This window comes from Scyliorhinus canicula, chromosome 16 (genome assembly GCF_902713615.1).
Source record: "Scyliorhinus canicula chromosome 16, sScyCan1.1, whole genome shotgun sequence".
In the NCBI taxonomy this organism is placed as follows: domain Eukaryota; kingdom Metazoa; phylum Chordata; class Chondrichthyes; order Carcharhiniformes; family Scyliorhinidae; genus Scyliorhinus; species Scyliorhinus canicula.
Window position 1 is genome coordinate 33,030,833 of NC_052161.1, and position 15,667 is coordinate 33,046,499.

The 15,667-nt window shown below is 46.0% G+C and overlaps 1 protein-coding gene across 1 annotated transcript in view; it reads right to left on the reverse strand.

Moving 5' to 3' along the window:
• Window positions 1–15,667, reverse strand: part of LOC119979709 (cubilin-like) — a 225,388-nt gene that overhangs the window by 132,843 nt on the left and 76,878 nt on the right. Inside the window, exon 11 of the mRNA XM_038822269.1 lies at window positions 11,253–11,461. Coding sequence (XP_038678197.1) covers window positions 11,253–11,461 — 209 coding nt within the window. The remainder of the gene's footprint in view (window positions 1–11,252; window positions 11,462–15,667) is intronic.

The window sequence follows — 15,667 nt, forward strand, 5'->3', positions numbered from 1 at the left end:
GAGAATCGCCGAGGGGGGAGCCCGCTGACAGGCGTGGCGCAATTCCCGCCCCCGCGGAATATCCGGTGCCGGAGACTTCGGCGGCCGACGGGGGTGGGGCTCACGCCGGCCCCCGGCGATTCTCCGACCGGGCGGGGGGTCGGAGAATCCAGCCCCAGAAGTGGACTTATAAAGAAACACACAGTGCTGCATGTGGGGCCTTGGACAATGGCGGGGGGGGGGGGGGGGGGGGGGGGAGCATACTGAGAGGTGGCTGTGGGAGCATCAATCAGACACCCGAAATTCTGAGTGTGTTGATTGGCTCAATCATGCATATAAAGCAGAACAATTGGGCTCTGATTTGTAGAGTCCCCTTAGAGCAGGAAAGCTCTATCCCAGATGTTGAGAGGTGGTGGTGACTTGAGGACAGTTCGGACGGATCTCCCGATTCTCGTCTGATGTTTCTGAACTTCAATAAACCAGCAACGCGGATTCTGATTTTTGGGGCCAGCAGCCTGAGGCAACAGTGAGGTGTGCGATGACCGGGATCAGGAGGAGACACTGGCCAACAGCCATCGAGGGGAGCAGAGGGGTGACTATCAACCTCGAGGCCAGGGCTGAGGAGGGTAGGAGGCTAACTGACTCAAGAAAGAACACAGGCCAGGCCAGGGCAGGTCAGATAAAGGCAGCAAGCCAGCCAGGTGCACAAGCAGTTGTCACTTCAGCCTGGCCACTTGAATGAAAGGTGAGCAGTCGAGAGGTGCGAGGACCAGGAAGGCATTGCCGTGGTTTTCGGGGAGCAGCAGGGCAACTCAACCAGAGTTGAAGGGTTGGAGAACCAGACTAGCAAAGGCCAGAGAAGAGCCAGTTAGCCAATAGCAGCAGCCAGTGAGCCACCACAGGCAAACCTGCGAGCTTAGGTCATCGACGGGAGCAGCTGCAGGGGTAATTCGACCCCCCTAGGCCAGGCTGAGGAGGGCAAAGAAGCCAGATCTTTCTGAACATTCATATTCGGTGAGGTCAAGACAGGTCAGTCAATGTGAAGAGCCACTATGAATCTGGCAGTCAAACATGCAGACAGTTGAAAGCAAGGCAAAGGGTCGAAGCTAGGCAAAATTACAGTTTGGCACTTTATTTTCGAAGGTTTCAAGTATTGAGCAGTGCCAAAACTCCACATCCACCCTCAACAACAACATCCACTGAAGGTTTTGGTGACTTGTCTGATGTGTCATGTGAGAGTACCTTTAAGAAATTGGTGTTTATCAGTGATGTCAGAGTGTGGGTGGAGCTGAGCTCTGGCTCTGCTTTTTAGTTTCACTTTGAGAAAAGCTTGGGTGTGTCTGTGATTATTTTGGATTCGTTTTCAGTGTTGGAGCTGAAGCCAGACAAAACAGGTGTACTGCTGTTCTCTCTGCCATGAAAAGACTATGGGCGGTATTCTCTGCTCCACGGCACTGGAGCAGTTCTCGCCGCTCCAGCCTCCTTATGAGGCGCCATATGGGCGCTGTGTCAACCCGCGCATGCGCAGTTGGGGCAGCTTATTCCTGCGCATGCACAGTTGGGCCACGCCATCCTGCGCGGGGAACTTCTTATGTGCGCCGGCCCCTCACCAACATGGCGCTGGGGTTCTGGGTCCGGCCGTGGAAGGAGGTAGGCCCGGGGGGAGGGGGGAGGGAGAGGCCAGCCCACCGATTGGTAGGCCCTGATCGCAGGCCAGTCCCCATCGGAGGCGCCCCCGGTGAAGGAGCCCTCCTCCTAACCCCCCCACAGGCCGTCCCCCCAGCATTCCCGCACAGTTCCCGCCAGCAGCGACCAGGTGTGAATGGCGCTGGCGGGACTGTAATTCTTCTCGCCGGTCGTTCAGCCCATCCGGGCCAGAGAATCGCCACTCGCCATTTGCGGTGATTCTCCGAGCGGCCCGGCACGATTCTCGTGGCGCTGGTTTCGGGGGGTGGGAGAATCGCATGCGGGTGTCGGGGTGCCATTCTCCCACCCGGCGTGGGGGGGGGGGGGGGAGAATACCGCCCCCCTCTCTTGCTCATTTGGTAAATTCAGAATTATAAATGTTCTCAGTAGTGATTGTAAACCTGATGTGCTTCTGCCAAAAGGTGTTTCTTTTGTCTTCTGGATGTTTTCCGGGAAGTTATTAAAGATTACTTGGTGTTGTATTCTTTGGAGGTTGTATTTGAATTTACGGTTGCTGAGATGTTCACTGTATGTTTTAAAAAGGTTAACTTGAGTTCATAGAATAAACATTGTTTTACTTTAAAAAATACTTTTCCATTTCTGCTGTACCACACCTGTAGAGTGGGCCGTGTGCTCCCCATACCACAATCTATTAAAAGTTGTAGGTCAGGTGAACTCCACCATACACTTTGGGGTTCTCTAAACCCTGGCCCATAACAGATGACTGCGACCTGCTGATATCTGGAGACAACACAAGCTGAAAAGCTTGAATAAGAAGTGGACTCTGAAGTGGGAATGAAACTACAAGATATTGTTCAAGCTCATTCGTGTGCAGCTGATGTGAGGAACGAAACCTACCCTGAAGACATTTCATTATGGCGAAAATTTATTCCACTGGGTATGATTGAATATTTTGTAATAAATCGACCAGAGGACATAGATAATATGGAATATTTGAGAAAAGTGTTTGACTTTTGAGGCAGAAAGCAGTTTAGAAGTCTTCATAGGTCCCATTCTGTGAGGGTGAAGGGAATGGGCATGGCGGAAAGGAGAAATTGGTTGATATTTTCGGAAACGTCCAAGTCAGTCTACTGTTATGTTTGCAAATTATTCCCTGACCCGATTAAAGGGAAACTATCATTTGTGGATGGGCACTCTATGTGGAGAAATGTTGGAAGAAATATTTCTGATCATGATACTTCCAAAGCTCATATTAAGGCCATGTGTGCATTCATTCAAAGGTGTGAATTATATGGGAGAATTGATTCTGCATTATTGGCTCAATTTGGAAAGGGGTGTTCTTACTGAAGGAAGGTGCTGTGACGTTTTGCTGCCACAGTCAACTGCTGCCTTTCTTGGGACTTCCGTTGAGAAGATATGATGAATCATCAGTGCCAAGTTGAAGAATTAATTTTTTAGCTTGCCTTCAATATCTTAGTAAATCTGACAAGCTTCTCAAATGGAATTTGAAAAGTCATCAATATTGTGGCTCAGGAAAGACCAACGTTTTAACACAGCGAACCTATGATGACATCATCACAAGAATGGAAGAATGGCTCAGAAACCAATTCACTAAAGAAGTCAAAGATGCCAAATACTATTTCATATTATTTTACGTGCTTTTCAACAGAAGTTCAGATGAGAATGCTAAGAGCCACTGCAGTAAATGATTAACTGAGTTCTACCGGGAGGACATAGACACAAATCATTTTGAAGAGAAGTGAAACCATTCATTCATTTCATTGATAATGATGATCTCTGTGCTTTGATTTGCAAAGATTTGTACAACATAGTTTGCAGGCAATCTTTGCAAATATGAGATATTAACAATATCTGCCACAAATGATTCTGGTGAACATTTTTCTCTGTTTTGTAAAGTGTGAAAAATGATTTGCGAAGTACGATAACTCAGGAACATTTGACAAGTTCAGCAATCTTGACAATTGAAAGTGCATTCTTACAAAATTTACCCACGATGATGTCATTGATGATTTTGTGAAAAACAAATGCAGAAGAAAAGCCATCGAAATTGCCATGGATTGCAAACAACTGATGAAGCAAGAAAATCTAAAATATCTGCAATGGGGATTTAAAAAGCACTAAGGCAGTGATTTGTGTATTTTGGTGGCTTGCGTTGTTTGAGTTCAGGGTGGGCTGGGTCATGAGGGCATTGATTTCATTGCAGGTAGTGTTTGAAGTTTTCCCAGTGAGCCAGAGAAAACACAGCCATAGTGAGGCACAGCAAAGAATGAGTTTGGGAATTTGAAGCTAGGTGGGAATTCGAAGCTGGGTGGGGAGGAGGTGCTTTTTATCCCTGATAAGTGACTGGCAAGTAGTTTTTCTTTTCATTTGTATATTTATTTACTTTTTCTTTCGTTTTTTGGAATTGTAGTTGGATAAGTTAACCTAAGGTTTAAGACATGGCAGGAGGTCCCAGACCCGTGTCATGCTCCTCGTGTGCGGTGTGGGAGCTCAGGAATACGTCCACTGTCCCTGGCTCCTTCACGTGCAAGAAGTGTGTCCAGTTGCAGCGCCTGTTAGACCGCTTGATGGCTCTGGAGCTGCGGATCGACTCATTTTGGAGCATCCGCGATGTTGAGGACGTCGTGGATAGCACGTTCAGCGAGTTGGTCACACCACAGGTGAAAGTTACTGAGCAAGATAGAAAATGGGTGACCAAAAGACAGAGCAAGAGTAGGAAGGCAGTGCAAATGTCCCCTGCGGTCATCTCCCTGCAAAACAGATATACCGCTTTGAATATTGTTGAGGGAGATGGCTCACCAGGGCAAAGCAGCAGCAGCCAGGTTCATGGCACCATGGCTGGCTCTGCTGCGCAGGAGGGCAGGAAGAAGAATGGCAGGGCTATAGTGATAGGGGACTCAATCGTAAGGGGAATAGACAGGCGGTTCTGTGGACGCAATCGAGACTCTACGATGGTATGTTTCCTCCCTGGTACAAGGGTCAAGGATGTCTCGGAGCGGCTGCAGGACATTCTGGGGAGGGGGGAGGATGGACAGCCAGCTGTTGTGGTGCACATAGGCACCAACGATACAGGTACAAAATGGGATGAAGTCCTACAAGCTGGATTCAGGGCGTTAGAAGTTAAACTAAAAAGTAGGACCTCAAAGGTAGTAATCTCAGGAATGCTACCAGTGCCACGAGTTAGTCAGAGCAGGAATGTCAGGATAGATAGGATGAATGCGTGGCTCAAGAGATGGTGCAAGAGGGAGGGATTCAGATTCCTGGGCCATTGGAACCGTTTCAGGGGGAGGTGGGGCCAGTACAAACCGGATGGTCTGCACCTGGGCAGGACTGGAACCGATGTCCTGGGGGGGTATTAGCTAGAGCTGTTGGGGAGGATTTAAACTAATGTGGCAGGGGGATGGGATCCGATGTAGGAAGTCGGAGGGAAGTAAAACGGGCCTGAAACAAAAAGCAGTAAGGGGGAAAGTGTAAGACAGAGAAGCCATAGTCAAAAATCAAAGAGTGCCACAGTACAGGGTACAATGACTGAGGAGAGTGTGAAAAGGGAGGTGGCCAATGCAGGATTGAGGGTGTTGTACCTAAATGCATGCAATAAATGGAACAAGGTAAATGAGCTTGTTGCGCACATTGAAATAGGCCGGTACGATGTTGTGGGCATCACAGAGATGTGGCTTCAAGGGGATCAGGGCTGGGATCTAAATATCCAAGTATATATGTCCTATCGAAAGGACAGGCAGATGGGCAAAGGGGGCGGGGTTGCATTGTTAGTCAGGAATTAAGTTAAATCGATAGCAAGGAGCGATATTGGATCAGAAGGCAGAGAATCTCTGTGGGTAGAGGTGAGGAATCGCAAAGGTGAAAATACCCTGATGGGAGTTATGTACAGACCCCCTAGCAGTACAGTAGTCAGGATGTGGGGCAGAAAATAAATCAGGAGATAGAAAAGACATGTAAAAAAGGCAATATTACAATAATCTTGGGGGACTTCAATATGTTGGTGGACTGGGAAAATTAGGTTGGTAGTGGATCCCAAGAAATGGAATTTGTGGAATGTCTCAGAGATGGTTTTTTGGAGCAGCTTATGACAGAGCTTATTAGGGAACAGGCAATTCTGTATTTGGTGGAATGGCAGGAGTTTTTGGGGGTTATTAGGGAGGTACAACAGAAATTCATCCCAAGGAGGAGGAACCATGCGAAGGGGAGGACAAGGCATCCATTGCTGACGAGGGATGTCAAGGACAGTACAAAGGCTAAAGAAAAAGCATACAAAGTGGCGAGAGTTAGTGGGAAACCAGAGGATTGGGAAGCCTTTAAAAGCGAGCAGAGGACAACTAAAAAAGCAAGAATGGGGGAGAAGATGCAGTACCAGTGCAAGCTAGTTAGTAATATAAAGGAAGGTAGGAAGAGATTTTTTCAATATATAAAAGGTAAGAGAGAGGCAAAAATAGACATTGGACCACTGGAAATTGTGGCTGGAGAAGTAATAATAGGAAACAAAGAAATGGCAGACGAACTAAATAGTTACTTTGCATCAGTCTTCACGGTGGAAGACACCAGTAGGATACACGAGCTCCAGGAGAACATGGTGTTAAAGGTAAGATCCTGGCATGGATAGAGGATTGGATGACTGGCAGAAGGCAAAGAGTGGGGATAAAGGGGTCTTTTTCAGGATGGCAGCCGGTAACTAGTGGTGTGGCTCTGGGGTCTGTGCTGGGACCACAAGTTTTTACAATATACATTAATGATCTGGAAGAAGGTACTGAAGGCACTGTTGCTAAGTTTGCAGATGATACAAAGATCTGTAGAGGGACAGGTAGAATTGAGGAAGCAAGGGAGCTGCAGAAGGACTTAGACAAGCTAGGAGAGTGGGCAATGAAGTGGCAAATGAAATACAATGTGGAAAAGTGTGAGATTATGCACTTTGGAAGGAGGAATCTAGGCATAGACTATTTCGAAATGGGGAAATGCTTTGGAAAGCAGAAGCACGAAGGGACTTGGGAGTCCTTGTTCACGATTCTCTTAAGTTAATGTGCAGGTTCAGTCGGCAGTTAAGAAGGCAAATGCAATGTTAGCATTCATGTCAAGAGGGCTAGAATACAAAACCAGGGATGTACTTCTCAGGCTGTATAAGGCTCTGGTCAGACCCCATTTGGAGTATTGTGAGCAGTTTTGGGCCCCATATCTAAGGAAGGATGTGCTGGTCTTGGAAAGGGTCCAGAGGAGGTTCACAAGACTGATCCCTGGATTGAAGAACTTGTCATATGAGGAACGTTTGAGGACTCTGGGTCTGTACTCGTTGGAGTTTAGAAGATGGAGAGGATGTTTCCACTTGTCGGAAAAACTAGAACCAGAGAACACTATCTCAGGTTAAAGGGACGATCCTTTAAAACAGAGATGAGGAGGAATTTCTTCAGCCAGAGGGTTGTGGATCTGTGGAACTCTTTGCCACAGAAGCCTGTGGAGGCCAATTCACTGAATGTCTTTAAAACAGAGATAGATAGGTTATTGATTAATAAGGGGATCAGGGGTTATGGGGAGAAGGCAGGAGAATAGGGATGAGAAAATATCAGCCATGATTGAATGGCGGAGCAGACTCAATGGGCCAAGTGGCCTAATTCTGCTTCTATGTCTTATGGTCTTATGTTATTTGGGGCCATGTTACCAGAGGGCGGGATGACATCATGGGGGCCCCACAGAAAGGGAGAGCTTGGAATCCCAGAAGTGTGAGACTGCCTCCGATTACAATCAGAATCTCCATCCCCGAAAGCAGGGGCAATAGCAGCTAAAACCACAATTGCAGCTGAAATGTAGCAGCTGTGTGGGTGGGGGGGAGGGGGGGGGGGTCTTGTTCTTTACAATATCTTTAAACACTGGAGTTGTGATCATGCCATTAATGTTCTCATTACATCTTCATTGGAGCCACTGGTTTGGTAAATTTGCTAATTTACAGTTTCTGATCCATGCTGCTTCTACAGAAAAAACAGATAACTCGAGACCTGCCAGTTTAATGTCAGTGATGGAAAAAATACTGGAACCTACACTGAAAGAATGGACAGCAGAACAACTGGAGAATTAAACTATAATTGCAAATATTCATCACAGATGCTGAATTACTGAAGCTTGCTTCATTATACTGCATAGACTGAGAATTGGTTAAATGACAGAAAACTTATGGAGGAATAAAAGGGTCATTCTCAGGTTGGCAGGCCTTAACTGGTGGATAACCGCAATAGATCAGTGCTGGGATCACAGCTTGTTCACAATCTAAATAAATCACTTGGATATGGAGACCAAATGTAATAACTGCAAGTTTGCTAAATCCTGGTGGAAATGTAAGTTGTGAGAAGGATGCAAGGAGGCTTCAAGGGATTTGGACGAGCTAAGTGATTGAGCATGAACGCAGCAGATGGAAGGTAATGTGAGAAAGTGAGAAGTTATCCACTTTGGTAGAAAGAAACAAAAAGGCAGAGAATTTCTTAAATGGTGAAACATTGGGAAGTGTTGATGTCCAAAGGAACCTGGCTGACCTTGAGCCACTAAAAGCTAGAACGCAGGCGCAGCAAGCAATTTGGAAGGCATGTGGTATGTTATCTCTCAGTGTTAAGACATCTTGATATCTTGCTGCAATTGTATAGAACCTTTGGTGACACTGCACCTGGAGCAGTGTGTCCAGTTTTCGTCTCTTTATCTAAGGAAGGATACACTTGCCACAAAGGGAGTGCAATGCAGGTTCACCAGACTGATTACTGGGATGGCGGGATTGTATTTGGTAGAGATATTTAGGAATTCGATCCTGTTTCGATGAATGAAAGGTTTGAATCTTTGAATCATTGAAACTTACAAATTTCTTACATGATGTGACAGTATAGATGTGGCTGGGTGATGAATCTAGAACCAGAGACACGGGGCGAAATTCTCCGCCCTCCACGACGGGTTGGAGAATAGCGGGAGGGCCTTCCCGACATTTTTGCCGCCTTCCCGCTATTCTCCCCCCCCCCCCCCCCCCCCCCCCCGCCGAAGTCCCGACCCGAATCGCTGCCGCCGTTTTTTTACGGCCGGCAGCGATTCTCAGCTGTTAGATGGGCCGAAGTCCCAGCCCTTTACGCCGTTTTTACGAACGGCAAACACACCTGGTCTTGCCGTTCGTAAAAATGGCGTGACTAACTCGCTATTAATAACCATGGCACCGATTGGCACGGCCGTACCACGGCCGTGCCAAGGGTGCCATGGGCCCGCGATCGGTGGGCACCGATCGCGGGCAGCGGGCCCAATGCCCGCGCACTACTTGTCATTCCGCCGCCCCGCAGTATCCATTCGCGGGGCGGCTGAGGGGCAACCCGGCCCGCGCATGCGCGGGTTTCGCGCAAAAACGCGATGACGTCATCCGCGCATGCGCGGGTTGGAGTCTTCCAAACTGCGCATGCGCAGCTGACGTCATATGACGCGTCAGCCGGCGCTAACTCCGTCAAGCGGGCTTAACGATTTTCGTTAAGCCCGTCTTGCCGGAGCCTACGGCGTCGGGCTGCTAGCCCCGACCGGGGACCAGAATCGGTCCCCGGTCGGGAAGGGGCGCGCTGCCGTAAAACCCGCACGGGTTTTACGCCAGCTTTACGATTTCTCCCGTTTTGGGAGAATCGCACCCACAGTCTCACAATAATAATTTTTTTTAAATAAATAAATTTACAGTACCCAATTTATTTATTTTTGCCAATTAAGGGGCAATTTAGTGTGGCCAATCCGCCTACCCTGCACATCTTTGGGTTGTGGGGGTGAAACCCACGCAGACACGGGGAGAATGTGCAAACTCCACACGGACAGTGACCCAGAGCCGGGATCGAACCTGGGCCCTCGGCGCCGTGAGGCAGCAGGGCTAACCCACTGCGTCACCGTGCTGCCCTTCAATAATAATAACCTTTTATTGCCACAAGTATGAAGTTACTGTGAAAAGCCCCGAGTCGCCACATTTCGGCACCTGTTCGGGTAAGCTGGCACAGTAATTGAATCCGCGCTGCTGGCCTTGTAATGCATCGCAAACCAGCTGTCTAGCCCACTGAGCTAAACCAGCCAGGTCATTTTAGGCTCAGATGAGAGATTTCTTCACTCCGACGGTGGTGAATCTTTAGAATTCTCTACCCCAGAGGACTGTGGAAGGACAATCACAGAACTCGCTCAAGACAGAAATCGATAGATTTCAGGATACCAATCACACCAAGGGATACAGAGATAGTGGAGGAAAATTGTATAAAAAAGGTTATCAGCTACGATCTGTGCAGAAAGGGGTTGACCGGTGGAATGGCCTACTCCTGCTGCTATGTTTTTCTGTTCCTGTGTTCTTATGTTGACCTGAGAGAAATATTTGAAGGTGTTTAAATATTAAATGTCACAAACTTTAATTTTCACATATCATCAACAAGTTACCCCAGTTGACTCATAACAAAGGTTAGGATATATGGAATCGAGGATAATTAGCTAAATGGAAATTTAAAAATAAGAAGTGAAGACTGGAGGTGAAGTGTATTCAGATTAGAAAGCGATTGAAAATGTGGTTCCACAAGGATCAGGGATGAACCCATTGTTATTTATAAATTATATCTGTGGTTTTGACTATGAAACAAGCAAGATGACATCAAAATTTACAAATGATAGCATTGGAGAAGACATTAGAAAGCTTAGAGAGTAAGCCGTTAAGTAGAAAATAAGTTTCAAGACAGATAAATGAGACGATGCACTTTGTTTTAAAAAGATAGAAACATCACTTAAATCTGAGCTAATAAAACATAGTGACTGGGTTAGGAAAGCAAAGGGATCTTTGTTTTAAATCATTTAAAACAGCATTGCTAGTAAAATAATAAAAAATGGCAATTTACCACTCAGATTTATTTCTAGACTGCATAATTCAACGATAATGACGTTGTGTAGCATGTATAGAGCTGTGGTGAGGCCATGCAAAATTCACTGAGCACTGTTCTATCTTCCATTGTACAAAAAAACACAGAAACAATGGAGAAAGTACAAATTTGATAAACAAGGGTGGTGCCCAAAACTGAGAGATTACACCTCCAGGGAATATCTGAACAGGTCGGCTACTTTTCTTTAAAAAAGAAACATGGAATGAGCTGACAGAGAACTTCAAAACTGTGAATGATTTGAGCAGCGTAAATAATGGAGAATCCAAAAACATGGACCCAAAATATAAGCCAGTTCCTAATACATCCATTTGTGACATAAGAAGACATGTCTTTACCCAGAGGGTGGAACAAGCTACCACAGGAAATGGTTGAGACAGATCGCTCAGATACTTTCTAAGGAAAAGTAGATGATTACATGGAAGAAAAGGGGCAAGAAATAGGCTGAGATGAGGCAGCTGGAAAAGGAGAAATCTCTTGTTGAGAAGGCACACGGACACAGATTAGTTCTGGCCTATTTCTATGCTGTATATTCTGTACAGTTCTTTATAATAAGAGCATCATGATGCGAGGCATAATGAATGGAGATCTTAACAAATCCTTATCGACTCTCTGAAAGTAGTCACATCTGCGAAATCATTTTTCTACCCTGCGAATACCAACTGCACAGATCAAGAGAAGAAATTTATCACTTACTTTTATTTGCAGATATCTCAAAGTAATTTGCAGTAAAGCCGGGACCACTATTTTGGGAATCAGATTGGAAATAAACAGTCATAGCGTTGGCCGATGATGTAAATGCACGATTTGATCCAGTACATATTGTGGAAAGCACTGGAGAATTTGTTGAAGGCCCATCATATATTTTAACATAATCTTTTGAGCAACCTGGTGTAGCTTCCAACCTGCAGAGAGAATTAATTTCCCATTTCATTTCTTTTATGAACAATTTACTTCATAAACCCTGCCCCATATTGGATACCAATTCAAAACATATGGAGGCATTGAACAAGGATCAACCAAAAAGTTCCAAACTTTGTCAACTCAAACACAAATGTACCTCAGGTTAATGTAATGTAATTTATTAGATCATCTGAGGGAGGGACAAATGTCAGGTGGATGTACCTTCAAGAAATGTCTGTTTATCAAATAGCTGCAGTGATGTCAGTGTATGGGTGCAGCTGGCTGTCAGTCGGTCTTTTTACTTTCATTTTGAGCTGAAAAGTTGGTTTGTGGCTCTGTTTTTGGTTTAATTTTCAGTTGGAGAGCTGTATTCAAACAAGAAGCTGTATCTCTCTCTCTCTCTCTAAAAAATATCGCCAGATCCCTTGATGATTTCAAAGTCATACATGTTTCTGTCGAGAATTTAAACCTGCTGTCTTTGTTAAAAAAGGGTTTAACTTATGGATGTTGCTAGGAAAGGTATTAAGGGTTACCTATAGAGTATTGTATCTGTGGGGTTATGTGTGTTGGTAGTTGGTAAGACGTTTACTGTGTGTTTATAAAATGTTAACTTGGTTCGTAGAATAAACATTGTTTTGTTTTCAAAAGAGCTTAAGGTCTCTGTTGCATAACACCTGGAGAGTGCGCTCCCCAAAACCAAAATCTATTAAAAGTTGTGGGTCAGGTGAACTCCATGATATACTTTGGAGTTTTCTAAACCCTGGCCCATAATAAATTGGGGGCTTGTGGGGTAAAAGTCTATCTTTTGTGATTCGGTTGGCTTAGTGAATTTAAAGACGGTGAGAGGTGAGCATATATGTGTTTTCTTTTCAGGTGTGGTATTCCAGTTTTAGTAGGGAGTGTGTTGTGGACAATGGCTCTTTCAGAGGATCGGAGGTTTTTGAGGGTGGAGAAGGTTACACACAGTGCCTTACGAACAGAGACTAAAAAAAAGGCTTTTAGATTTGGCAGACATTGCAGTTAAGGTTACCTGACAGGCTACGAAAAGATGAGGTACTTCGGACGGTAGCTGAGCATTAAAAAATTCCTGAGATACAGTATGATGAATTCAAACTGGCAAAAATTCAGTTACAGATTAAAAAGATGGAACATGAGAAAGAATTAAAGCAGCTTGAATACGCAATGAGGGACAAAGAAAAAGAGAAAGAGATAGAGAGGAAATAGGAAAAAAGAGAGAAAGAGATAGAGAGGATAGGAGAGAGAAAGAGAGAGAGAGGAAAGGGAAAGAGATAGAGAGGAAAGAGAAAAAGAGAGAGAGTTTGAACTTCGGAGAATGGCCATGAAACACGACAGTCATTTAAAAGTGGTGGATGTAAAGGGAAACATACAGTATGAGGATATTGATGAGGATAATGAACCTGAGCATCATAGTCAAAGGCTTGATGGGGATCTATTTAAATATGTCAATGCATTGGCAAGGTTTGATGATAAGGAGGTAGAATCTTTTTTCATTTCATTTGAGAGGTAGCTAAAGAAATGAAGTGGCCACAGGACATGTGGGTATTACTGATTCAAACAAAGTTGGTCGGTCGAGCTAGTGAAGTGTTTGCATCACTATCACAGGAGGTATCGGAAACGTATGAGGAGGTGAAAAAATCCATCTTAGGTGCATATGAACTAGTGCCTGAAGCCGACAGAGAAAGGATTAGAAATTTAAGGAAAGAACCTGGTCAAACATACTTGGAGTTTTAGAGGATTAAACAGAGTAATTTTGATCGTGGATAAGGGCTTTAAAAATAGACCAAATGTATGAAGCTCTCAGAGAAATTATACTTTTGGAGGAGTTTAAAAATTCAATTCCTGATGTATTGAGAACTCATGTGGAAGAGCAGAGGACTAAAACTGTGAGGTTAGCAGCAGAAATGGCAGATGAGTATGAATTAGTTCATAAATCAAAGCTTGGTTTCAGACATCAGAAACTGGGGAAAAGAGAAATACTCAAGTGGTAGAGGTCAAGGTGATCTGATGGGAGATAATAAGGAGAGTGTACCTCAGATTAAAAAAGAAATCCAGGAGGGTAGAAGAGACATTAAAAGCTTCAAATTTTTTCACTGTAATGGTCTAAATGTTTACAGGGCCAAGTTTATGACAGTGGAAACACCACCCACCAGGTACGCGGCGCATACTCGTGCGACTCGACCAATGTAGTCTACCTCATACGCTGCAGAAAAGGATGTCCCGAAGCGTGGTACATTGGCGAGACCATGCAGACACTGCGACAACGAATAAACGGGCATCGTGCGACTATCAACAGGCAGGACTGTTCCCTTCCAGTTGGGGAACACTTCAGCAGTCAAGGACATTCAGCCTCTGATCTCCGGGTCAGCATTCTACAAGGAGGCCTTCAGGAGACGCGACAACGCAAAATTGCTGAGCAAAAACTTATAGCTAAGTTCCGCACGCATGAATGCGGACTCAACCGGGATCTGGGATTCATGTCGCATTACATTCGGCCCCCACCAACAAGCCTGGACTTGCAGAGGCCTACCGACTGAACTGGCTTGGGACAATTCACACCTCTTTAACCTGGAGTTACCTCTCTCTCTGCATCTTTGATGATTTGATTGCCTGCAGGTGCTCGCATTCCGGGGCATCTCTGACTGTGTCTATATAAACATTTCTGGAACAAGCCTTTCCATTCACCTGAAGAAGGAGCCGTGCTCCGAAAGCTCGTGTTTGAAACAAACCTGTTGGACTTTAACCTGGTGTTGTAAGACTTCTTACTGTGCTCACCCCAGTCCAACGCCGGCATCTCCACATCATGGCTACCATTGACACCGCAAACTGCCGGCTCAAAGTGGAGAGGATCTCCAGGAAGATCGCGCATATAGACACTGACATTCAGTTTCTACAAAGATGCAAAAAAGCAGACAAGATCCCGAAAGGACTACAGATCAAAAACCCACTCAAGTCGACTTACAACACAGACTACGCTGAAAGACTCTGCCACCGCACCTCTGTCACACTCCTCAAACACCTCGTACACCAACTCTACAGCAGTCGACGCAACCTGGAAACCAAGAGAGAGGCCATATTCTCAACTTGCGCTCAGGACACAGCAGACCAGCTGCGGAACACCGCCAAACAGATGAGACAGCAATACTATGCCACCTACATGCACACCAAGAACAGGAAGCTTGAGAAACTTGGCATCACCACCAGCAGCAATCAAGCTTCTCCCGGTACAACAGTCGAAAACAATACAGGGAAATCCATTGTCAACTTGTCAGACTACACCCTTCAACCAGACGAAATCGAAGTCCTCAGCAGAGGGCTCAATTTCTGCACCACCACCAAAATGGACCCCATCAGTCTCGCGGCAGATACGGAGGAATTCATCAGGCGAATGAGGCTCCGGGAATTCTTCCACAGACCCCAAGAGGCCGACAGCGAACCCAGGGACACGACCAATGAACCGGAACAGCAGACCGCGAGATCTGCAGTGCAGCAACCGAAAAGGAAAGAGTCAAATTGGACCCCTCCGGAAGGCCGCTGCCCTAGACTCGACATGTATGCTCAAGCCGTCAGAAGTCGTGTCAATGCCAGATTCATCACTCGCAATCACAAGGCAGCCTCAAACGTCACCCAAGCACAACGCAACGCCATCCGCACTCTCAAGACCAACCGCAACATCGTCATCAAACCAGCAGACAAAGGAGGGGCCACCGTCATACTGAACAGAACAGACTACTGCAAAGAAGTATACCGACAACTCGACAACCAGGAACACTACAGGCAGTTACCCGCAGATCCAACCAAGGAACACATCCGCCAACTCAGCAGACTGATCAAGACCTTAGATCCAGACCTTCAGAACACCCTACGTGCTCTCATCCCACGTAATCCCCGCATTGGAGATCTCTACTGCCTCCCGAAAATACACAAGGCCAACACACCAGGCCGTCCTATCGTTTCAGGCAATGGGACCCTGTGTGAGAACCTCTCTGGCCACATCGAGGGCATCTTGAAACCCATCGTACAAGGTACACCCAGCTTCTGTCGCGACACGACGGACTTCCTACAGAAACTCAGCACCCATGGACCAGTTGAACCAGGAACATTCCTCGTCACAATGGATGTCTCGGCACTCTACACCAGCATCCCCCATGACGACGGCATTGCTGCAACAGCCTCAGTCCTCAACACCG